This window comes from Carcharhinus amblyrhynchos, chromosome 10 (assembly GCF_965287045.1).
Source record: "Carcharhinus amblyrhynchos chromosome 10, sCarAmb.v2.hapA, whole genome shotgun sequence".
Classification (NCBI taxonomy): domain Eukaryota; kingdom Metazoa; phylum Chordata; class Chondrichthyes; order Carcharhiniformes; family Carcharhinidae; genus Carcharhinus; species Carcharhinus amblyrhynchos.
The window spans coordinates 27,612,035-27,638,789 of NC_137333.1; the positions used below are offsets into that span (position 1 = coordinate 27,612,035).

At 43.2% G+C, this 26,755-nt stretch overlaps 1 protein-coding gene across 1 annotated transcript in view; it reads right to left on the reverse strand.

Moving 5' to 3' along the window:
* The window catches only part of abcc4 (ATP binding cassette subfamily C member 4 (PEL blood group)), a 411,789-nt gene that overhangs the window by 147,163 nt on the left and 237,871 nt on the right, over positions 1-26,755 (reverse strand). Inside the window, exons 15-17 of the mRNA XM_080198151.1 lie at positions 22,794-23,000; positions 15,494-15,634; positions 8,803-8,840 (exon numbers count right to left, since the gene is read on the reverse strand). Coding sequence (XP_080054277.1) covers positions 8,803-8,840; positions 15,494-15,634; positions 22,794-23,000 — 386 coding nt within the window. The remainder of the gene's footprint in view (positions 1-8,802; positions 8,841-15,493; positions 15,635-22,793; positions 23,001-26,755) is intronic.

Below are 26,755 nucleotides of genomic sequence, written 5' to 3' on the forward strand. Positions count from 1 at the left end.
ATGTTGTTGAGCATTGTGACTCTTTCTTCTTGCACAAGTGTCTTCTGTGGACTACGTAGCAGGACAGAGAGTATAGAAGGTGGCAGGAATCTAACCTCAGGCAGAGTAAAAAGGGTTACAAGCATGCAAAGTGAGGTGATCAACGCAGTGCAGGGAGATGGTCTGGGGAAGAGTAACCAGTCTGTGACAGGAAGGGACAGAGCTTGCAAACAAAGGAATGCACTAACAAATCGGGTCCAGGTAAGAAAGACTAATATAAAGACACTTTACCTGAATGCACGTAGCATTCAAAACAAAGTGAATGAGTTGACAGCGCAAATCAGTACAAATGGGTATGATCTAGTGGCTATTACAGAAACGTAGTTGCAGGGTGACTGGGACTGGGAACTGAATATCCAGAGGTATCAGACATTTCGGAAGGACAGACAGGAAGGAAAAGGAGATGGGGGTAGCTCTATTAATTAAGGATAACATCAAGGTGGTAGTGAGAGACGATATAGGCTCTAAGGAGCAAAATATGGAATCAGTGTGGTGGAGATAAGGAATAGCAAGGGGAAAATGTCACTGGTGGGCGTGGTCTATAGGCACCCAAATAATAACTTCGAGGTGGGGTGGGCTATAAACAAACAAATAACAGTGGTATGTAAAAACGGAATAGCAATAATCATGGGGGATTTTAACCTCCATATTGATTGGTCAACTCAAGTTGGACATGGTGGACTTGAGGAAGAGTTCTTAGAATGCTGTCGGGATAGTTTCCTTGAACAGTATGTTACAGGACCTACAAGGGAGCGAGCTATCTTGGATCTGGTCCTGTGTAATGAGACAGGTAAAATGAATGATCTCCTTGTAAGGGATCCTCTTGGAATGAGTGATCACAATATGGTTGAATTTCTAATACAGATGGAGGGTGAGAAAGTAGGGTCCCAAATCAGCCTCCTCTGTTTGAACAAAGGGCAGTACGATAGGATGAGGGTGGAGTTGGCTAATGTAGACTGGGAACACAGACTAGTTGGTGGGACAGTTGAGGAACACTGGAGGATTTTTAAGGAGATTTTCCTCAATACTCAGCTAAAATATATTCCAGTGAAAAAGGAGGAATGTAAGAAAAGCGATAACCAGCCACGGATAACTAAGGAAATAAAGGAGAATATCAAATTAAAAACCAATGCGTACAGAGTGCCAAAATTAGTGAGGAACTGGAAGATTGGGAAAGCTTTAAAAAACAAACAACTACTAAGAAAGCAATAAAGAAAGGAAAGATAGATTATGAAAGTAACCTAGCACAAAATATAAAAACTGATAGTAAAAGTTTTTACAAATATATAAAATGGAAGAGCGTGGCTAAAGTAAATGTTGGACCCTTAGAAGATGAGAAGGGGGATTTAATAATGGGAAACGATGAAATGGCTGAGGCCTTAAGCAAGTTTTTTTGTGTCGGTCTTCACAGTGGAGGGCACAAATAGCATACCAATAATTGACAGTCATGGGATTGTAGGGGGTGAGGACTTAAAATGATCACTATTAGTAAAGAGGTAGTGCTGGGTAGGCTAATGGGACTAAAGGTAGACAAGTCCCCGGGTCCAGATGGAATACATCCCAGGGTACTAAACGAAACAGCAGAAGTAATAGCAGATGCATTAGTTGTAATTTATCAAAATTTCCTGGACTCTGGTGAGGTGCCAGCTGAGTGGAAAACAGCTAATGTGATGCCACTGTTTAAAAAACGAGGTAGACAAAAGGCGGGTAACTACAGGCCGGTTAACTTAACATCCGTAGTTGGGAACATGCTGGAATCTATCATTAAGGAAGAAATAGCAGGACACATGGAAAAGAATGGTTCAGTCAGGCAGATGCAGCATGGATTCATGAAGGGAAAGTCATGTTTGACAAATTTACTGGATTCTTATGAAAATATAATGATTGCGGTTGACAGAGGTAAACTGGTGGATGTGGTGTATTTAGATTTCCAGAAGGCATTTGATAAGGTGCCTCTCAAAAGGTTGCTGCATAAGATAAAGGTACACGGAGTTGGTGGTAAAGTGTTAGCGTGGATTGAGGATTGGCTATCTAACAGGAAGCAGAGAGTCGGAATAAATGGGTGCTTTTCTGTTGGCAGTTGTTGACTAGTGGCATGCCGCAGGGATCAGTGCTGGGGCCTCAATTGTTTATCATGTATATAGACGATCCGGAGGAGGGGACCGAGTGTAGGGTAACAAAGTTTGCAGAAGACACAAGGATGAGTGGGAAAGCAAATTGCATGGAGGACACAGGAAGTCTGCAGAGAGATTTGGATAGGTTAAGTGAGTGGGCAAGGATCTGGCAGATGGGGTATAACGTTGCCAAATGTGAGGTTATCCACTTTGGAAGGAATAATAGCAAAATGGACTATTATTTAAATGGTGAAAAATTATAACATGCTACTGTGCAAGGACCCGGGGGTCCTTATGCATGAATCACAAAAACTCAGTTTGCAGGTGCAGCAGCTGATCAAGGCGGCAAATGGAATGTTGGCCTTTATCATGAGAGGGAGTATAAAAGCAGGGAGGTCTTACTGCAATTGTACAAGGTACTGGTGAGGCCGCACCTCAAGTACTGTGTACAATTTTGGTACCCTCATTTAAGAAAGGATATATTCGTTTTGGAGGGAGTGCAGAGAAGGTTCACCAGGTTGATTCTGGGGATGAGGGGGTTAGCTTATAAGGAGACATTGAGTAGACAGGGCCTATACTCATTGGAGTTTAGAAGGCTGAGGGGAGGTCTTATAGAGACACATAAGATAATGAAGGGGCTAGACAGGGAAGAAGGAGTGAGATTATTTCCACTTACAGTGGAAACAAGAAGTAGAGGGCACAGCCTCAAAATACAGGAGAGTCAATTTAGAACAGAGTTGAGGTAGTGGATCTTTGGAATTCTCTGCTCACTGAAGCAGTGGAGGCTACCTCATTAAATGTGTTTAAGTCACAGATAGATAGATTTTTGACCAATAAGAGAATTAAGGGTTATGGGGAGTAGGCGGCTAAATGGAACTGAACCACTATCAGATCAGCCATGATGTTATTGAATGGCAGGTAGGCTCGAGGGGCTAGATGGCCTACTCCTGCTCCTATTTCTTATGTTTTTATGACTAGAATATCGATGTCAGACCATTATTCTCCTCCAGGGATGAGGAAGAACCGTAAGAGGATGCGCTACCACATCCACAAGCATCAGCACAGATACTGGCACCTCAGCGGGAATAGCATGTTGGGACAAGGGCAGTCAAAATCTGGAGCGGGCATTTCATATTTGCACATGCAGATGGCAGAAAGTATGTTGGAGAAGGCTAAAAGCAGTGGTCACGAGGGGACTTGTCCTATAGTTGGAGTCTGGAGGCCACTTGAGCTTACAAAAATCACCTAATGTACTTAAATGGAGCAAGTGATGCCACTGAGAGGATATGTGCTGGTAAAGGTACAACTGAGGGACCAGTGTGCAGAGTTATTGTTGTATGTGGTCAAGGGTGATTACCCTGCCTTGTCTGGTTGTTTCTGGCTGCAGAAATTAAAATTAAACTGGAGCATGGTAAACAGGCTGGCGGGTTTGAAGACAAGGCTACAGGATGTCCTAGACAGATATCAGGAGCGTTCAAAGGGATGCTGGGTGAGATGAAAGGGGTTAAAATAAAGATTCAACTTAAGTCAGGGGTTCATCCAAGGAGTCTGAAGGCACATCCAGTGCCATATGTGATTAAGCTGAAGGTAGAAGCTGAATTAGAATGCCTGTTGAGCATAGGAGCACAGGAAGCAATGTTGACTAGCGAATGGATCACCCCTATTGTGCCAGTTTTGAAGACTTGATGACACAGTGGGAATTTGTAAACTCAGTGCTGTGTGCCGATTAGTACCCACTTCCTCTGATCAAGGACTTACTTAGTAGATTGGCAGGAGGTAAGAAATTTTTGAGGATGGACTTATAGAAATCATAGAACCCCAAATAAGAGCTGCAGAAGAATCCCAACTAGCTCTGACAATCATAACTCAAAGGGGGATTTTCAGTTATAAGCTTCTTCCTTTCGGTATTATGTTGGCACCAGCCTTTTTCCAAATGGCAATGGACCAAATTTTAAGTGGGTTACCTAGGATCCAGTGTTATCTGGATGACATTTTGGTCATGGGCTTTACTGACAAGGAGCATTCGAAGAACTCTGAAGTGACCATCACGAGGTTGCAGGAACATGGCCTGCAAGTAAAGAAAGAGAAATGCAAATTCTTTCAAGATTCGATTGAATACCTGGGCCATATCACTGATAATGAGGGACTTCACAATGCACCCAAGAAAATGGAAGCCATCATGAAAGCTCCCAGACCGGAGAATGTACTACAGTTATGATCAGTCCCGGGATTGATAAATTATTACAGCAAGGTTGTGCCAGATTTGGCCACCCTACCCTTACACCATCAGCTGGGTAAAGGCTGACCATGTAGATGGACCCAGGGGTGTGAGGCTTCCCGGAGGTAAAACATGCCTTACGTAGGTTGGAGGTGTTGGTATATTTTGATGCAAAGTTGCCATCACAGTTGACCTGTGATGCCTTGTGACATTGTTACACATATTGTCCAATGGAAAAAAAAGGCCCATCGGCTTTGCATCAAGATCCTTTAGAAAAAGAGAGGGAAGATATGCCCAGGTTCAGAATGAGGCTTAAGTATCGTATCTGGGGTGAAGAAATTCTTCCATTTTCTATATGGCCAGCATTTTGTGCTGCTAACCGATCACAGGCCCCTGACCATCATCTTTGGGCCTCACACAGGAATGACAGTAGCATGGTCACTCTTAGTAGCATTCTCCTATGACATACCATATAAACAATGTGAACAGCATGGTAACACTGATGCACCTTTGAAGCTGCCTCTCTCCGGAGTAACAGGTGTTTTTGATTGGCATTTGAAAATTATGTTTTTCACTTAGATAAAAGAGTACCTGTATTAGCGGCCTAGGTTTGAAATGCCACAAGAAATGACCCAGTTTTAAGTAATGGATTTAGTCTTACAAGACTATTCATAAGCACCAGCCAGATTCGAGTCCCTACCTATCAGGGAGATGAGGGTTGTCTGTAACAGATGGGATGCCTTTTACTACGACAGTAGTAAATTTTCCCACGTTACGTAGAAAGGTGCTAGATCGAGTGCACTAAGGGCACTCCGGTGTGGTGCGAGTGAAAGAGATTGCCAGGATCTATTTGTGTTGGCCAGGTATTGACTCCCAGATCGAGGGGAAGGCAGGTGCTGTGAATCCTGTGTAGTAGTGGAAAGCATTGCCGTTGTTGCCCCTTCACGCACAGGAATGACCTGGAACTTCTTGGCAAAGGATCCACATAGACTTTGCAGGTCCAGTGGAAGAGAAAATGCTATTGGTGATGGTTGACGCCCACTCAAAATGGCTGGAAGAAGCAATTGTGAAGTTGACATCCGCAGTGGCAACTTTAGGACGGCTTGAAGAGTTTTTTGTTTGTTTTGGAAGGCCTGACCAAATAGTGAGTGACAAAGTGACACAATTCATGCTAAAGGAATTTGTGGACTATCTCGTCCCCCAAGGAATTCAGCAGATGAAGTCAGGCCTGTACCACCTGTAACAAATGGCCAAGTCGAAAGGTTTATCCAGACTGAAACAGACCCTGAAAGTTTCACAAGGCCTTGGAAGGCAAGTGAATCGATTCTTAAGCACAAATCACAAAACACCCCAAGCAACAACCCAGGTTTCCCCGGCGTCATTAAGGTTTGGCCGTAGATTGAGGACCACGTTTGGCCTGATGTGGCCACAGGAGATGCAAGAAGTGGTTTCAAGAAACCAAGAATGCCAGGTAGCCAATGAGAGGGAAAGACAAGGAAATGCAGGAAGGGAGAAACTGTGTTGGCTAGGAACTACTTGGCAAGGAAAAATGGGCTCCTGCAACAGTGGTAGCCCAGATGGGACCAATGTTAAGACCCAGGATGAACGGGTCTGGAAAAGACACATGGATCAGCTGTTGGCTGTTCCATATCAAAGCAGGGAAGTCTTCCCTGACACAGTATTGTTGGAAGAGGAGCCTGAGGAACAAACTGAGTCCAGTATTTCTGAAATTGAAGGAATTCTGACCAGAGAGGAAACATCGGCAGAAGCAACTGATGACAGTAACTAGGTTAGAGAGAAAGATCGAGAGCTTTTGGAAATGTGGGAAGGATGCCCAAACTGTCCTTTTCGTAGAACTTGAAATGGACATTGATACTACCTTTCACAATTGATGTTCATGTTTTGCATGTAATTGAATTGTGCATTTAGGTAAGTGTGTTAAAAATGTATACGTGTTTTATGGGGGGGGCTTGAAGTAAGCAGGAATGTTACGTATGTTGGGGCATGTATTGGAGTACTGTGTAGAGTTTTTGTCTCCTTATTCGAGAAAGAATATACTGGCTCTGGACGAGATGCAGAGGAGATTCTGTAGGTTGATTCCAGAGTTGAGAGGGCTGGCTTATGAAGACAGATTGAGTAGACTGGGACTACACTCATTGGAAATCAGAAGAATGAGGTGAGATCTTATAGAAACATATAACATTATGAAAGCAATAGATAGGATAGAAGCGGGGAGGTTGTTTCCAGCGGCAGGTGGAACTAGGACTAGCGGACATGGCCTCAAAATAAGGAGAAGCAGATTCAGAACAGAGTTGAGGAGGAGCTTCTTCACCCAAAGGGTTGTGCATCTGTGGAATTTCCTGCCCAGTGAAGCAGTTGAGGCTACCTCATTGAATGTTTTAATGCAAGGATAGATACATTTTTGAACAGTAAAGGAATTAAGAGTTATGGTGAGTGGGCGGGTAAATGGAGCTGAGTCCACGAAAAGATCATCCACTATCTTATTGAATGGTGGAGCAGGCTCGAGGGGCCAGATGGCCTACTCCTGCTTGTAGCTCTTATGTTCCTATGTCCCTTTAAGAAAATAGGTCAGGTGGCTTGGGCCTGAAGCCCCATCTTGGGTCAAGCTTAGCTTGGCAGTCCAGTGCTGGCTGTGCTAGGAAATAGATGTATGAAGAACTGCTCCGTTAGTTTACTATCACTGATCTCATGGCCTTTATTACTCGTCAATATCAGACCTGAAGCATAATACTCTTGGGTCCAGCAGCAAGTAAGGATGGAGCATTGTGCCACAGCAAAAAGAAACAATTTAAGATAACTCACCATCGGATCAAATGGTTGCGTTTATTCTATTTGTTAATGTCTCATCATGATTATGTCAATAAATCCTGACCTCACCATACCTCATGTAGACATTATCTTAATTTGTTATGACTGTTGAACTTCTTTTTGGAGATAAGCATTAACCTTAATACTTTGAGCCAGGGAAAGATGCATCAAATGTCAATAACTGAGCACGGTAAGGGTGTTGACATGATTATCACATTCCACATGGGATGATGCTGGGACACATGCCGTGCATGCATCTCTGAGGCTGGGACTTCGTAATCGATTGGAACCTCTGCCTTATCAAACAATCCCTTGTGTCATGGTCATCTGTGTAATCATGTACAGGGCCTTATACCCTCACATTTTCATCCCCAGATGAACAGCTCCTGTCTGGCATCCCATCTCTGAATAGCAAGATGATGAAGGGCACAGCACACTATGACCACGAAGGACATACATGATCTGTCAAGGCACCTGAACTCATTTACAATAGCCCAATTATCTGCTCAACAATGGGCCTGGTGCTTCCATTGTTGTCATTGTGGCTTCTCTCTGAATGCTCTCACTGGAGTCATGAGTCAACTCTTCCATGGGTAACTCATCACCCAGAAGCCATCTATCCAGAGCATGATGGTCACTGAATAGGTCTGCCAAATGTGAGTAATGCAGCATGAACAAACTGTGGCTGCTACCCAGGTCATTGCATTATTCATTGACAATGGTCACAGATCAACTGGACATTTAAAGAGTGGAATCCCTTCCTGTTAAAAAAGGTGCAGGGCTGGCCAGCTGGAGCTTTAATGACAATGGCCCCCTGGACCCTTGGGAAGCCTGCAAGTGCCACAAACCTTCTGGCTCCTTTGAGGTGACTCTGGCTGTTCACTGTGAAAGATGTAATTTCCTGGCCTTCTGAACACAGCACTTCTTGTCCCCACCATGGACCTTAGTCCCAATATAAGAATTTCATCCCTAGTCTCAGGATGCTCACTTACTCACCAGTAATGCATTGAGTTAGACAAGGCTAGTCTAAATGGACCCCTTTGCAGAAGGAATAGGATCTCTAAATAAAGTAAGTACATCATAAGTCTAACTTCTGATACCACTGTTATGTGTTCCCTGTTGCTGTAATATGCCCCGCATCATTTGTGCATCAATGATTGACCACCCACAAGGTGGGAGGAACAGAATGAAGTAATACAGGTACATTTTGTGGGTCTGTACTGGTCCGATCAACACCTTTAATATAAACCAAATTAATAAATACTGCCATAAATGGGCAATGACTGTCTTTAGAGAAGGTACAATTCGGGAGAATAGATGCATACTAATATTGAAAGAACTTTATAATTTGAGGATGGATAACATGATCTACATTTTGTGCTAAAATATATTGATCAAGTCAGGATAAAGTACACAAAAGGGGGTGTATAAACTGTGGAAAAGACAGAACATAGAACCTTTAAATCTTTCACTTGACTTATTTTTTGGTTTCATAAACTTTGAAAAGGTACTTAGAGTCGATACAAAGTTGTAAATAAGCTTCCTAATCAATTCAATTACAATTCAAAACAGACTATAAAATCTCAAAAGAACCATTCTTACCAGTAAGACAGCCACCAGTCCTGAAGTATATAAGATACCTGCAGCAAAGATAAAGGAAATCTAGGTATCAGGATTAAATAGGTCAATTATCAGATTTAATAGCTCATCTGCTTAAATTTGATTTCCAACAATGAATGCAAAGGATAACAATCTTACACAATACAAATGAGATCTCTGCACTAACCCAAAGTTTGCACAATCATATTAACTATGCAATTTTACAAGGGACATCATCTTGCATTTTATCACATTATCTGATTATCCATTTGAAAACATGACAGCTACAGATGTGTGTATTAAGACGAATTGAACAGAGTTAGAAAGGCACAAGATAACCAAAAGTGAAGTTGTTAATACCTTATAACATTACAGCAACACATTATAGGCTATGCGGCTGACATTACAGAACTGTAACTAAAGACAGAGTCAAAGCAACAAACAAGAGCTGTTTGACCCATCAAGTCCATGCTGACTTCCTCAGAGCAATCCAATCAGTCCCATTCCCCTGCTTTATTCCAATTCTAGAATCCATTGTCAAAGATATTATAGCAAAACACTTGGGAAACAGTGCAGTATTGGACAGAATCAGCATGGAATTATGAAAGGAAAATCATGCTTGACAAATCTACTGGAATACTTTGAAGATGTAACTAGTATAGTTGAAGAGGGGGAGCCAGTGGATGTGGTTTGCTTGGACTTTGAGAAGTATTTTGACAAAGCTCCACGTAAGAGATTAGCATGTAAGATTAAAGCACATGGAATTGGCGGTAGTGTTGGCAGACAGGGAACAAAGGGTAGGAATAAACGGGTCTTTTTCCAAATGGCAAGCAGCGACTAGTGCGGTACCGCAGAGATCTGTGCTGGCACCACAGCTATTCACTATATATATTAATGATTTAGATGGAGTAACTAACTGTAACATCTTCAAATTTACAGATGGCACAAAGCTTGGTGGGAGGGTGAGGTGTAAGGAGGATGCAGACATCCGTCACTGTGATTTGAACAAGTTGAGTGAGTGGGCAAATGAATGGCAGATGCAGTACAAGTTTGATAAACATGAAGTAATCCTCTTTTGGTAGAAAAAATGGGAAGGCAGATAACTATCTAAATGGCCATAAATTAGGAGGGAGAATGTCAACGAGACCTGGGCAACAGGATTTGGGGACAGAGCCAGGGATGCCTTGATGCAACTATACAGGACCTTGAGGACACACCTGGAATATTGTATGCAGTTTTGGTCTTATCTGAGGAAGTAAGTTCTACTCTAGAGGGAGTGCAGAGAAGGTCTACCGGACTGATTCCTGGGATGGCAGGATTGACAAATGAGGGGAAATTGCATCGGTTAGGATTGTATTTGCTGGAGTTCATAAGAATATGGAGGGCAGGGGTGTGGGATCTCATAGAAACCTATAAATTCTAACAGGATTAGACAGGGTAGATGCAAAATGGATTGTGGAGGTGTCTAGAATGAGGGGTCACAGTCTGAGAATACAGCGATTTAAGACAGAGGTGAGAAATTTCTTCATCCAGGGAGTGGTCAGCCTAGGAATTTGTTACCACAGGAAGCAGTTGAGGCCAAAACATTGTGTCCAGAATTCTCCCAAAGGAATTCTAAGTTCCCAATGTGCGGAAAATAGGACTGAATCCCGGCTTTTTTTGGGCATGATTTCCAGAATGAATCTCCGACACTCTTTCACTCTGGAAATTTGTGGTCAGGGCCTATTCCCACCTGAGAAGCCGGCAGCATAGCGCTAAGCAGGCCACTGCCCATGTGCCGATATGTCAGTGCAGAGATTGGTGCAGAGAGGCCTCCAAATCGCTGGCCAGCCCCACAACCCCCCCATCGCTAGCCTTCCAACCCCACCCCAACCCCAATCGCTGGCCACCCGGACGGTGGACTTCTCCAGACCAGCCTCTCTGTCCCCGCCCTCGACCAGTCCCGATCTCTCCCAGAATGCCCCCTGGATGGTCCCAATCTCACCTCCAATCCCGATGACCAGCCTTGATATACCCCCAGCCCTGATTTCCTTGACCGACAGCCCCTTAACCAGCCCCCACCACCTCAATGGCCAGCCCTGGTAACTCTCTTCCCTCCCTCCCCCACCAATCCCAATTGCAATGTGGCAGCGGGTCCCCCCCACCATCGACTGGCCCCCAATAGGCCCTGCTCTCCATTAGGCTCCACCCCCATCTGGCCTGATGGGCAGTGCCAAGGTGCCCTTGGGGTACTGCCAATTTGATTGCCAATTGCCATTCCCCTTACCTCGACCTCCCAGGGCACGGGGAGGGCCTCAATGGCTTTTCTTTCCTCCAGCGGGGTCAGGGTGCCTGTTCCCCATTAGTGGGGGCAGGAGTAAACACCGCTGGAGGGAACCACTTCTGGTGTTTTTGGGGGGGCGGGGGGGGGGGGGGGGGGGGAGCGTGGGACACGTGGCAGTACAGTGCAGAAGGAGGTCATTCAGCCCATCGAGTCTGCACTGACCATAATCCCACCTAATCCCCACAGCCCCACATATTTACTTCGCTAATCCCCTGACACTAGTGCCAATTTAGCACGACAAATCAATCTAACCCACACATCTTTGGACTGTGGGAGTAAATCGGAGCACCTAGAGGAAACCCATGCAGACATGGGGAGAATGTGCAAACTCCACACAGACTCTCACCCCTTCCCTTTCTCCCCAGGGCAATAGGGTTTCTCCTTGTCCTCATTTCCAACCCACCAGTCTATGTATTCAACTGATCATTTTCCATCATTTCTGTCACTTCTAGTGTGATGACACTATCAATCACACCTTCCCCTGCCTTCCTGTTCCTTCCATGGTCATCCAATCAGCACCAACAGCCTGTCCTCTTTGCACAGCACCATTTCCTGCAAATGCAGGACGTAACACTACATTCTGCACTCTATGTACAGGATGCTTTGTCTGTGTAGTGCACAAGAAACGATACTTTTCACTGTACATGAATACATGTGACAATAATAAACCAAATCAAAATCAGTGCTTCTGACTAAAGTGATTTTACAGGTAGGGAGTACCAGAATTTTGATCCAGTAAAAATGGTGGAATGGCAGTAATATTTATAGAATCCCTCCAGTGCTGAAGGAGGCTATTCGGCCTATCGTGTCTGCACCAACAACAATCCCACCAGCCCTATCCCTGTAATCCCGTGTATTTACCCTGCTAATCCCCTGGTACGAGGGTCAATTTAAAATGGTCAATCAACCTAACCCGCACATCTTTGGAGTATGGAAGGAAACCGGAGCACCTGGAGGAAACCCACACAGATATAGAGAGAATGTGCAAACTCCACACAGACAGTGACCCAAGGCCAGAATTGAATCTGTGTCCCTGGTGCTGTGAGGCAGCAATGCTGATCACTGTGCGACCATGCTGCTCATATTATACAGAAGTACTATATAATATAGTGACATGCTGATCACTGTGCGACCATGCTGCTCATATTATACAGAAGTACTATATAATATAGTGACATGCTTTCCAGAATTCAGGGTAAACACACACCTCTTTGAATGAAGAACAAGGCTGGCAGAAGTCAGGAACCCTGGGTGACTCGGGATATTGAGGCCCTGGTCAAGAAGAAGAAAGTAGGCACAGGACATGCATAGGCAGCTGGTGGAATGTCTTGACGAGTAAGAGCAGATTTAAGAGAGAAATCAGGGAGGCAAAAAAGGGACACTAAATTGTCTTGGCAGATAAGGCAAAGAAGAATCCAACAGCTTCTATAAAGACATAAAGGGCAAAAAAGTAACAAGGGAGAGAGTAGGGCCTCTTAAGGATCAACAAGGTCATCTATGTGCAGATCCACAAGAGATGGGTGAGATCCTAATTGAATATTTCTCATCAGTATTTACTGTTGAGAAAAGCATGGATGTTAGGGAAATTGGGGAATTAAATATTGATGTGTTGAGGAGTATACATATCACAGAGAAGGAGGTGCTGGAAGTCTTAAAGAGCATCAAGGTAGATAAATCTGCGGGACCTGATGAGGGATATCCCAAGAAGTTGTGGGAGGCTAGGGAGGAAATTGTGGGTCCCCTAGCCAAGATATTTGAATCACTGATAATCACACGTGAGGTGCTGAAGATTGGAGAATGGCAAATGTTGTGCCTTTGTTTAAAAAGGGCTGCAGGGAAAAGCCTAAGAACTGCAGGCCAGTTAACCTCACATCTGTGGTGGGTAAATTGTTGGAAGGTATTTTGAGAGACAGGATGTACAGGACTGATTAGGGACAGTCAGCATGGCTTTGTGACTGGGAAATCATGTCTCACAAATTTAACTGAGTTTTTTGAAGGGGTAACTAAGAAGGTAGATGAGGGCAGTGCAGTTGTTGTTGTCTGCATGGACTTTAGCAAGGCCTTTGACAAGGTACCGCATGGTAGGTTGTGGCATAAAGTTAAATCTCACGGGATCCAGGGTGAGGTATCTAAATGGATACAAAATTTGCTTCTTGACAGAAGCCCGAGGGCAGCTGTAGAGAGTAGTTTTTCAAAATTGGAGGCCTGTGACAAACGGTGTGCCTCAGGGATCAGTGCTGGGTCCACTGTTATTTGTCATTTATATCAACAATCTGGATGAGAATATAGGGGGTATGGTTAGTAAGTTTGCAGATGACACCAAGATGGGTGGCATTGTGGACAGTGAGGAAGGTTATCGCCAATTGCAGCAGGATCTTGATCAATTGGGCCAGTGGGCTGACAAATGGCAGATGGAGTTTAATTTAGACAAATGCGAAGTAATGCATTTTGGTAGACTAAACCAGGGCAGGACTTACTCAGTTAATGGTAGGGCACTGGGGAGAATTACAGAACTAAGAGATCTAGAGGTACATGTTCATAGCTTCTTGAAAATGGAGTCACGGGTGGACAGAGTGGTGAAGAAGGCATTCGGCATGCTTGGTTTCGTCGGTCAGAACATTAAATACGGGAGTTGGGACGTCTTCTTAAAGTTGTACAAGACACTGGAAAGGCCACACTTGGAAAATTGTGTGCAACTCTTGTCACCCTATTATAGAAAGGATATTATTAAACTAGAAAGAATGCAGAAAAGATGCATTCTAGGATGCTACTAGGACTTGATGGATTGAGTTATAAGGAGAGGCTGAATAGACTTGGACTTTTTCCTCTGGAGTGTAGGAGGCTGAGGGGTCATCTTATAGAAGTCTATAAAACAATGAGGGGCATAGACAAGGTAGATAGTCAATATCTTTTCCCAAAGGTAGGGGAGTCTAAAACTAGACGGCATAGGTTTAATATGAGAGGGGAGATACACAAAAGTGTCCAAAGGGGCAATTTTTTCATACAGCAGGTGGTGAGTGTCTGGAACAAGCTGCCAGAGGTAGTAGTAGAGGCGGGTACAATTTTATCTTTTAAAAAGCATTTAGATAAGTACATGGGTACAATGGGTATAGAGGGATATGGGCCAAATTGGGATTAGTTTAGGGGTTTTAAAGAAAGAATAAGGGCGGTGTTGACAAGTTGGGCCAAAGGGCTTGTTTCCATGCTATAAAACCTCCATGGCTCTATGACATAAGTCAAAACAAATGTGTAAACAAAATGTGTAACTTAGAAACGCTGATATTAGCATTCACCTGCTATTTGGTGGAGGTCATAGATCTGGAAAAGGGCTGACAAAGTTGCTTTGGTAAATTCTTGCAGCACATCTGTAGCTATTGCAACAACGTACCACAGGTGGAAGGATTGAATGTTTAAGGTGGCAGTACATGGGGTGCTAATCAAGTGGATGGTTTTATACGTAGACATGTCAAATTTGTAGAATGGTGTTGCAGTTGCACTCATCCAGGCAAGTGGAGTGTCCACCACTCTTTTTAACTGTGCTTTTCAGTTAGTGGAAAGATTTTGGAGTGCCAATAAGCGCACAACAACAAGCACTATCCAGCCTCTGTTCTGCTCTTGCATTTGTGTGGCTGGTCCTGTTGAGTTTCCAGTCAATGATGATACCAGGATGTTGCTGGCAGAAGACTCGATAATGGCAATACCATTGAATAACACAGGGAGTGAGTTAGGTCTTGTTGAAAATGGTAATTTCCTGGTGTATTGTCCAGATTTTATTGCACACAGGAATGGAATGCTTCATTAACAGAGGAATTATGAATGGATTGGAACATTGTGCAACCTTTGATATAGAATTACACTTTTTGACCTTATTTTGGAGGTGTGGCTACTGATGAAGCATCTGAAGAAACTGCCCTGTAGGTGGTGTCCTGGGACTGAGATAAATAACTTCTAGCAATTACAAGGATAATCTTCTATTGTGCAAGATATGACTCCAGCTACTGGAGTTTCCTCCCTGACCCTTTTTCCAATGTCCAATGAGGAAATGTTCCTTCGTATGCAATTTAAAGTCAGAGAGGCAGTAAAGACGTGTGTTGCCAACAAACAAATGGAAACTGACCCACGTCTCTGTCATCGAGAACAGCATGTTGATGAGGAGTCATGGGTAGATATTTGAGGGACTCCAGATGCATGAACAGACGTGGGAAGAAAAGCTCTATTACTGTAGAAACACATTTTTTCAAAAGAACTAACTGCACAAAATACAAGGAACATATATATATGTATACATACAATTCAGAAGACACATCACTACTTTTAAAGTTTCATTAGTGATACTTTACAACAATTTGCATTTGTATAATGATCACTTACTTGTGCCAACAAATTGACAATGACGACAACCAACACCATAAAGACATTGGCTCCTGCTCGAAAATACTTCTTATAAACTTTAAAACCAATTGATCCCTCTGAACGACTTTCCTCTGGCACTGCTGAGAGTACAGACTCTCCCTGTCACACAAGCAAGTCATAAAACATTAGAAACCACAGATTACAACTCTTAGATCTTCATGTCTGCAAACCATATCACAATGTCATTAAAATAACTTAAAACTGTGAAAAATAATCTGCAGATTAGTGACCATCACTTTTGAACAGTCAGAAAGATGAAAACAGTTTTTTTCAAATTCACAAAGCTGTTTATGAGCCAGGAGTATGGAGTTCTGCCAGCCACGGAATTGCAGTGCTGACCATGGGGTCAAGTTATTCCGCAATTTTCCAAAGTCTTATACAGCTGCAACATGATCTCCAAATTCTTACACTCAATGCGCCAACTGATGAAGGCCAGAATGCCGTACGCCTTCCTGACCACGTTGTCCACCTGAGTTGCCACCTTTAGGGGACTGTGGATCTGCCTAGATCCCTCTGTACGCTAATATTTTTAAGGGCTCGACCATTTACTGGATACTTTCCTTCTGTAGTTGACCTTCCTAATCGCATCACCTCATATTTGTCTGGGTTAAATTCCATCTGCTATTTTTTGAGGGCAAGTCTCCAGCCGATTTATATCCCGCTGTATCCTCTGACAATCTTCCTCACTTTCCGCTACTTCCCCAATTTTTGTATTGTCTGAAAATTTGCTAATCAGCAAATTTTCCTCCAAATCATTCATATATATTACAAATGACAGAGGTCCCAGCACTGATCCTCGAGGAACATCGCTTGTCACAGACCTCCAGTTAGAAAAGTATCCTTCCACTGCACTCTCTCCTTTCTATGCCCAAGCCAGTTCTGTATCCATCTTACCAGCTCACCTTGGATCCCATAAGATTTCACCTTCTCTATCAGCCTGTCATGAGGAAACTTTCCAAAGGTTTTACTGAAGTCCATATATAAAACATGCACTGCCCTGCCATGGTCAATTTTTCTTGTCACTTCCTCAAAGAACTCAATCTTTGTGAGACACAACCTCGCCTTCACAAAATGATGTTGCCTATCGCTAATAAGCCTATTCTCTTTCAGATGCGAGTACATCCTGTCCCCAAGAATCTTCTCCAATAATTTCCCCACCACTGATGTAAGGTGCACAGGCCTGTAATTTGTCTCTTCCGACTTTTTTAAATAGAGGAACATTGTTAGTTACTCTCTAATCCTCTGGTATATCACATGGCTAAAGAGGATACAAAGTTTTTGGCCAAGGCCTCAGCAATTTCTTCCCTCGCCTCTCTCAGTAGTCTGGGATAGACACTACCTGGCCCTGGGGACTTGTCCACCTTAATGTTTTTCAAAACCTCCAACACCTCCTCGCTTTTTATCTCAACATGTCCAAGAATGTCAATATCTTCCTTTCTACACTCCCCATCCACTATATCCTCCTTCTTTGTGAATACTGATGCAATGCACTTGTGAAGGACGTCAACCAACTCATCTGGCTCCACACACAAATTCCCTCCACTGTCCTTGAGTGGACCTACCTTTTTTTCGCTACTCTCTTCCTCCTTGTATATGCATAAAAAGCCTGGGGATTCTCCTTAACCCTGCCTGTCAAGGACATTTCATGGCATTTCTTTCCTGCTCTCTTTGTGTTCATAAAAAGGCTTCTCTGTTCTCTTGTGATATCTCAAGGTCTCGTCTGACTCTATGTCACATATGGTCAGCTGAAAATGAATTCCTCAGACAAGTACGTCTTACTATGAATACAATGATTGTGGTAAATGATGTTTTGAGTTATAGGCAGGTAGCTACATAGCTGCGCTCGCTCCAAAGCCAGAAAACCCCATCCAATGTCATCCCCGGGCCTTTGCATGATCCACCCGTTATGATTCCTGGGGTGGGTAGGACAGTAAAATTCCGGTCCTGGCTCATAAAAGGATACAATTGGGTTGTATCCCTAAATAAAGTTGCTTGGGAAGGATGGGGAAGGAAAGAAATAAAGAGATGTGGCAGTATAGATTAAGGATAACATTACAGTGCTGGAGAGAGAGGATAGTTAGGCCATAACTGTATGCAGTTCTGGTTCCCACATTTTCCGAAGGATGTGACTGCATGGAGAGGGTGCAGAGGAGATTTACTAGGATGCTAACTGAGCTGCAGGGTCTGAACTATGTGGCAAAATTGGGTAGGTTGGGGCTGTTTACTTTGGAGCAGCAAAGATTGAAAGGGACCTGATAGAGATATACAAGATTATGAGGGGCCTCTGGTTAAAGCTTCCCTGTGAGCTATCACCTGTCAGGTATATGTCACATCCTTGCTTTCATCTAAAGCTATTCATATCGTTCAGAAAAGGGTGGCAGAGAATAACCAAGGTGCAGAATATCAGTTGGGGGATTAAATCAAATGTAAGGGGACTCAGAAAGCTTCACTAGTTCTACAGAATCACATAAGTTAGTGTAACATGTCAAATTGAGTGAGCATATTTAAATTCCTCATCTGAGTGTGAGCAAATTTAAATTTCCCACGTGAATGAAAGCCATTCATTCAGTGGAACATGCTCAATTAATCTAATGCCATGCATTGCCCTAGTAAACCTTCTGAGATAGAGTCACAGAGATTTACAGCATGGAAACAGACCCTTTGGCCTAACTTGTCCATGCTGCCCTTTTTTTTAAACCCCAAAGCTAATCTCAATTGCCCACATTTCGCCCATATTTCTCGATACCAATCTTACCATGTAGCTGTCTAAATGCTTCTCAAAAGACAAAATTGTACCTGCCTCTACTACCACCACTGGCAGCTTGTTCCAGACACTCCACCCTCTCTGTAAAAAAATTGCCCCTCTGGACCCTCTCACCTTAAAACTACGCCCTCTAGTTTTAGACTACCCTCGCTTTGGGAAAAGATATTGACTATCTAGCTGACCTATGCCCCTTATTATTTTATCATAGAATCGTAGAAAAATGACAGCACAAAGAGGCCCTTTGGCCCACAAGTTGTGCTGATCACATCTCTACCTACTAGGGTTACCTTTAACCCTCAATCCTATTAAGTCCCATGTACTCATCCAGAAGTCTCTTAAAAGACCCTATCGAATTTGCCTCCACCACCACCGACTGTAGCTGATTCCACTCAACCACCACCCTGTGAGTGAAAAACCTACTCCTGACATCTCTGTACCGACTCCCCAGCACCTTAAAGCTGTGTCCTCTTGTGGCAACCATTTCAGCCCTGGGAAAAAGCCTCTGAGAATCCACCCGATCTATACCTCTCTTCATCTTATACACCTCTATCAGTTCCCCTCTCATCTTTCGTCTCTCCAAGGAGAAAAGACCAAGCTCTCTCAACCTATCCTCATAAGGCATGCCACCCAATCCAAGCAACATCTTTGTAAATCTCCTCTGCACACTTTCAATGGCTTCCACATCCTTCCTGTAATGAGGCGACCAGAACTGAGCACAGTACTCCAAGTGGGATCTGACCAGGGTCTCATACAGCTGCAGCATTATCTCCTGACTCCTAAACTCAATTCCTCGATTGATGAAGGCCAGTACACCATACACCTTCTTAACCACATCTGTTACCTACGAAGCCGATTTAAGAGTCCTATGAACCCGGACCCCAAGGTCCTTTTGATCTTCCACACTGCTAAGAGTCTTACCCTTACTGTTATATTCCTTCATCCCATTGGACCTGCCAAAATGTACCACTACACATTTATCCGGGTTGAAGTCCATCTGCCACTTCTCCGCCCAGTCTTGCATCCTATCTATGTCACGTTGCAACTTCTGACATCCCTCCAAACTATCCACAACACCTCTGACCTTCGTGTCATCGGCAAACTTACCAACCCACCCCTCCACTTCCTTATCTAGGTCATTTATAAAAATCACAAACAGCAAGGGTCCCAGAACAGATCCCTGGGGCAATCCACTGGTGACCGGCCTCCATGCAGAAAAAGACCCATCTACAACCACTCTCTGCCTTCTGTGGTCAAGCCAGTTATGGATCCACAAAGCAATGTCCCCTCTCTTTGTCAATAAGCCTTGCATGGGGGACCTTATCGAACGCCTTGCTGAAGTCCAAATAAACCACATTTACCGCTCTTCGTCATTTTCAAAAAACTCAATCAGGCTCGTAAGGCACGATCTGCCTTTAACAAAGGCTGACTACTTTTGATCATACAATACTTCTTTAAATGTTCATAAATCCTGTCTCTTAGGATCTTTTCCATCAACTTACCAACCACTGAGGTTAGACTAACCCGTCAATAAGTTCCTGGGCTACCTCTATTCCCTTTCTTGAATATAGGAACCACATCCGTAATCCTCCAATCGTCCGGAACCTCTCCTATCTCCATCGATGACGCAAAGTTCAGCGCCAGAGGCACTGCAATCTCTTCCCTTGCCTCCCACAGTGACCTGGGGTACATCCCATCCGGTCCTGGCGACTTATTAATCTTGATGCTATTCAATAGCTCCAACACATCCTCTTTTTTTTAATGTCCACATACTCAAGCTTTTCAGTCCTCCAGAAGCCTGCACTACAACCACCAAGATTTTTTTCCACAGTGAATACTGAAGTAAAGTATTCATTGAGCATCTCTCCTCATTATTTTACAGGCCTCGATAAGATCACCCTGCAGCCTCCGACACTGCAGAGAAAGAAGTCTCTGTCTATCCAGCCTCTCCTTATAACTCAAACCATTAAGTCCCGGTAGCATCCTAATAAGTCTTTTCTGCACTCTTTCTAGTTTAATAATATCCTTTCTATAATAGTGACTAGAATGTACCCAGTATTCCAAATGTGTCCTTACTAATGTCTTGTAAAACAAGATGTCCCAACTCCTGCATTCAATGTTCTGATCAATAAAACCAAGCATGCTGAATGTCTTCACTACTCTGTCCATCTGTAACTCCACTTTCAAGGAGTTATGAACCTCTATCCCTAGACCTCTTTGTTCTGTAACTCTCCCTAACACCCTAATATTAACCGAGAAAGTCCTGCCCTCATTCAATCTACCATGCATTTATCTAAATTAAACTCCATCTGCCATTCATCAGCCCACTGGCCCAATTGATCAAGATCCCGTTGCAATCCGAGATAACCTTCTTGGTGTCAACTGCAAACTTACTAACCATGCCTCCTATATTCCCATCCAAATCATTAATATAAATGACAAATAACAATGGACCCAGCACCAATCCCTGAGGCACACCGCTGGTTGCAGACTTCCTGTTTGAAAAATAACCCTCTACAAACACTCTCTGTCTTCTGTCATCAAGATGTGGGTATGCCGGCGTTGGACTGGCGTAAACACAGTAAAAAGTCTGACAACACCACGTTTTAGTCCAACCTATTTATTTGATAATATACTATTTGATATTATTTATTGATACTATTTGATAATATTGATACTATTTGATAATATATATATATTATTTGATAATATACTAATATATTATCAAATAAATAGGTTGGACTAAAACCTGGTGTTGTCAGACTTTTTATTCTGTCATCAAGCCAACTTTGTGTCCATTTGGCTACCTGACCTGGATCCTGTGCGATTTAACCTTATGCAACAACCTTGTCAAAGGCCTTGCTAAAGTTCATATAGACAACATCAACTGCACTGCTCTCATCTCTTGGTTACCCCTTCAGAAAACTCAATCAAATTTGTGAGACATGATTTTCCATTCATAAAGCCACACTGACTGTCCCTAATCAGTCCTTGTGTCTCTAAATGCCTGTTAACCCTGTCTCTCAAAATACCTTCCAACAACTTACCCACCACAGATGTGAGATTCACTGGCCTGTAATTCCGAGGCTTTTCCCTGCAGCCCTTTTTTAAACAAAGGCACAACATTTGCCACCCTCCAATATTCAGGCACCTCACCTGTGACTATCAATGATATAAATATCTCTGCTCGGAAACCCATAATTTCCTCCTAGGATCCCACAATGTCCTAGGATACACTTCATCAGGTCCCGGGATTTATCTACTTTGATGCGCTTTAAAACTTACAGCAACTCCTTCTCCGTAATATGTACACTCCTCAAGACACGACTATTTGTTTCCCCAATTTCCCTAACATCCATGCTTTTCTCAACAGTAAATACTGATGAGAAATATTCATTTAGGATCTCACCCATCTCTTGTGGATCCGCACATAGGTGACCTTGTTGATCGTTAAGAGGCCCTACTCTCTCTCAGGTTACTCTTTTGCCTTTTATATATTTGCAGAAGCTCTTTAGATTTTCCTTTGCCTTACCTGCCTAAACAATCTCATGTCCCCTTTTTGCCCTCCTGATTTCTCTCTTAACTCTACTCCTACAAACCCCATACTCTTCAAGGGATTTACTTGATCCCAGCTGCCTGTGTATGTCATGTGCTTTCTTCTCCTTGACCAGGCATCAATGTCCCAAGTCATCCATGATTCCCTGCTTCTACCAGCCTTGGCTTTCACTCTAAGAGAAATATACTTACCCTGAATCTTGGTTAATATACTTGTGAAAGCCTCCCACTTACCAGACATCCCTATGCCTTCCCACAATTAACTGTCGAAAGTTTCTGTCTGAATATCATCAAAATTGGCCTTGCCCCTGTTTAGAATTTTAACTTTTGGACCAGATGTATCATTCTCCATAGTTATCTTAAAAATAATAATAATGGTCACTGGTCCCAAAGTGATCCCTCACTAACACTTCTGTCACCTGCCCTTCCTTATTTCCCAAGAGGATGTCAAGTTTTGCTCCCTGTCTAGTCAGGCCATCCACATACTGAATGAGAAATTCCTCCTGAATACACTCAACAAATTTCTCTCCATCCAACCCTCTGATACTATGGCTGTCCCAGTCAATGTTGGGAAAGTTAAATCCCCTACTATTACCACCCTATTTTTCTTCAAACTATCTGTAGTCTATTTACATATTTGCTCCTCAATTTTCTGCTGACTGTTTGGCCCAGAGTATAATCTTGGTTTTTCCTGAGCACCAGATACTGTAGAACAAGTTGAGGCTTTAACTTGGGATTCTGTGTAAAGCAGTCACCTATGTTTTAAGACTAATCTTTCATCTATATACAGATTCTACTATCAATGAATCTGTATATTTCTGCATTTGATGAGACCCATTCGATGCTGAACACAGTTTAGGTCCAAGAAAAAACCTTTCTATTTTAAACACTGAGTCTACTCTTATTCACATTTGTCTGATATTTCATCTAAGTTTTACTTACCGGTGGTTCAAATGAACCTTCTTTATGTGATTGTGTTGAAGAACTCAAGGACAAAACTGAAGTCTGAGAAAGTGTGCGTCCCTTAGTTACTTTTGTGGTAGAATAAGAATCTGTCTGTTCATCTTCCTCATCTTGCTTCAGCAACGAAGAAAAATCAACTCCAGAATTTAACAGTTGTTTGAAGTTTCCCTTTTCAACCACCTGGCCCTGCAAATAGTTTCCAATAAATAATCACACAATAGCCAGTTATTGAATAAATTACACTACATTCATAGATTACAATGTTATTTCCCATCATTCATTAATGGTGTGGAATGCTTTTAAAAATACTTTGAAATTTAAGGAGTGATTTCCCATTGAGACTATACATTAAAATACCTTTAGAAATACTTGCTCCTTAGCACAAAACCATGCCCAATAAGAGTATTGGTTGGGAATTTGAACACGGCCTCCACAATTATTCAGCCATTAATTTCAATGCATGGGAATTTATAGAAACGCATATCTCAAATCTAGATAAACATCTCTGGTGGTTGGCACTTGCTGATTTACTGAAATTACTCCAGTACAGTAAATATGAAGGAATTTTTCAACTGCACTAAATGTTTTTCAAGTAATGAATTTGGGAATCTTCTTCTACTTATTAATTATTTATTAGCATCACAAATAGGCTTACAGTCACACTGCAATGAAGTTATTGTGAAAATCCCTTAGTTGTCACATTCTAGCACTTGTTTGGATACATAAAAACATAGAAACATAGAAAAACTACAGCATAATACAGGCCCTTTGGCCCACAAAGTTATACCGAACATGTCCTTACCTCAGCGATTACTAGGCTTACCTATAACCCTCTATCTTACTAAGTTCCATGTACTTATTTAAAAGTCTTTTAAAAGACCCTATTGAATCTGCCTCCACCACCATTGCTGGCAGCCCATTCCACACACCCACCAATCTCTGAGTGAAAAACTTAACACTGACATCTCCTCTGTACCTACTCCCCAGCACCTTAAACCTGTGTCCTCTTGTGACAACCACTTCAGCCCTGGGAAAAAGCCGATCAATACCTCTCAACATCTTATACACCTCTATCAGGTCACCCCTCATCCTTCGTCTCTCCAAGGAGAAAAGGCCAAACTCCCTCAACCTATCCTCATAAGGCACGCTCCCCAATCCAGGCACATCCTTGTAAATCTCCTCTGCACCCTTTCTATGGCTTCCACATCCTTCCTGTAATGAGGCAACCAGAACTGAGCACAGTACTCCAAGTGGGGTCTGATCAGGGTCCTATATAGCTGCAACAGTATCTTTCGACTCCTAAACTCAATTCCTCGATTGATGAAGGCCAGTACACCATACACCTTCTTAACCGTAGCTTCAACCTGCGCAGCTGCTTTGAGCGTCCTATGAACTCGGACCCCAAGATCCTTTTGATTTTCCACACTGCCAAGAGTCCTACCATTAATATTATATTCTGCCATCCTATTTAACCTGCCAAAATGAACCACTTCACACATATCTGGGTTGAACTCAATCTGCCACTTCTCTGTCCAGTCTTGCATCCTATCAATGTCTTGCTGCAACTTCTGACATCCCTCCACTTTATCCACAACACCTCCAACCTTTGTGTCATCAGCAAGCTTACCAACCCATCCCTCCACTTCCTCATCCGGGTCATTTATAAAAATCACGAAGAGTAAGGGTCCCAGAACACATCCCTGGGACCTCCATGCAGAATATGAAACATCTATAACCACTCTCTGCCTTCTGTGGGCAACACCAGGTTTTAGTTGGACTAAAACTGGTGTCGTCAGAATTTTTACTGTGTTTACGCCAGTCCAACGCCAGCATACCCACATTCTGTGGGCAAGCCAGTTCTGGATCCACAAAGCAATGTCCTCTTGGATCCCATGCCCCCTCACTTCCTCAATAAGCCTTGCATGGGGCACCTTATCAAATGCCTTCTGAGGTCCATATATACTACATCTACTGCTCTTCCTTCATCAATGTGTTTAGACACATCTTGAAAAAATTCAATCAGGCTCGTGAGGCACAATCTGCCTTTGACAAAGCAATGCTGACTATTTTTCATCATACTATACCTCTCCAAATGTTCATAAATCTTGCCTCTCAGGATCTTCTCCATCAACTTACCAACCACTGACGTTAGACTCACTGGTCTATAATTTCCAGGGCTATCTCTCCTCCCTTTCTTGAAAAAGGAACAATATCTGCAATCCCCCAGAACCTCTCCCATCTCCACTGAAGATGCAAAGATCATACCAAAGGCTCAGCAATCTCCTCCCGCAGTAGCCTGGGGTACATCCCATCCTGTCCCGGCGACTTATCTAACTTGATGCTTTTCAAAAGTTCCAACGCATCCTCTTTCTTAATATCTACATGCTGAAGCTTTTCTGTCCGCTGCAAGTCTGCACTACAACCACCAAGATCCTTTTCCATAGTGAATACTGAAGTAAAGTATTCATTAAGTATCTCTGCTATTTCTTCTGGTTCCATGCAAACTTTCCCACCGTCACACTTGATAGGTCCTATTCTTTCACATCTTATCCTCTTGTTCTTCACATAATTGTAGAATGCTTTGGGGTTTTCCTTCATCCTGCCTGCCAAGGCCTTCTCATGACCCCTTCTGGCTCTTCTAATTTCCTTCTTAAGATCCTTCCTAATAGCCATATACTCTTCTAGATCTCTAACATTACTTAGCTCTCTTTTGTAAGCTTTTCTTTTCTACACAAAGGGAGAATTTAGCATGGCCACTTCACCTAACCTGCACATCTTTTGCAGTATGGGAGGAAACTGGTTTACGCAGGGAAAACCCATGCAGACACAGGGAGAATGTGCAAACTACACACAGACACTGACCCAAGACGGGAATTGAACCTGGGTCCCTGGCACTGTGAGGTAGCAGTCGCTAACTACTGTGCCACCGTGGTGCCTCTATAGTAAGTACAGTTTGAAAGTAAGAAAAAATTTTGCAGCTCATTCTTGAGTCTTTTCCCTGCCTGGTTGATAGTCCCCAACTATAAAGCTAAAAAGAAATCCTCTTATGAGCTTCCACCTCACTAAGGAGGCCTCAGGTCAATCTTCATGCGGGGTGGGGTGGGGGGGCTTCCAGATAGAAATATAGGGGGTGGAACACTGTGATTGAAGGTAGGGGTGCGGTCTGTGCTGGGGAAGTGCTATGGATGGAGCTGTGAAAGGAGCTGGAGGCACTCCGCCCCACACGTCCACCTGCCTCAGGTTTTGCACACTTCACCACCTGATCAGTGGACAGCAGCTTCCCAGCCCTGCCCAATGCTCCTGGTCAGGCCTCGCTCTCTCCCCATTGCCTGAAACTGAGCAGCAGTTCTGGCATCAAAACATGGTGGCTGCTGGCCCAAAGTGCAATACAGTAGGATGTGAGATGCAAATAGAAAAAAAGGCCTTAAAAAAAGTGTTAAAATGAAACAACAGAGATGTGGGAACCAGAGGTAATATTAGAGAGAAAACCAAGGTACTCAGGGAATTGGAAGAGATGGACAGCACCGAAACAAGACTGACCTCTACCCCAACATCTACCACTAGAAGCAAGGGCAGCAGACCATCACCTGCAAAGTCTAACTTTGAATTATATTGCCAATTTTTAATTGTCATTGTCAAAATCTTGCAATTTTCTTTTAAAAGCACAATAGGTATGAACATACAAATTAGGAGCTATTTGGTTCCTTAAGCCTGCTCCACCATTCAATAAGATCATGCTACATCTCTGCCTAAGCCTAATAACCTTTCATCCTTGTTAATCAAGAATGTATCTAGCTCTGCGTTAAAATATTTGGAGATTCAAAGATGGGCAGCACAGTGGTTAGCACAACTGCCTCACAGCGCCAGGGGCCCAGGTTCAATTCCGGCCTCAGGTCTCTGTGTGGAGTTTGCACTTTCTCCTCATGTTTGCGTGGATTTCC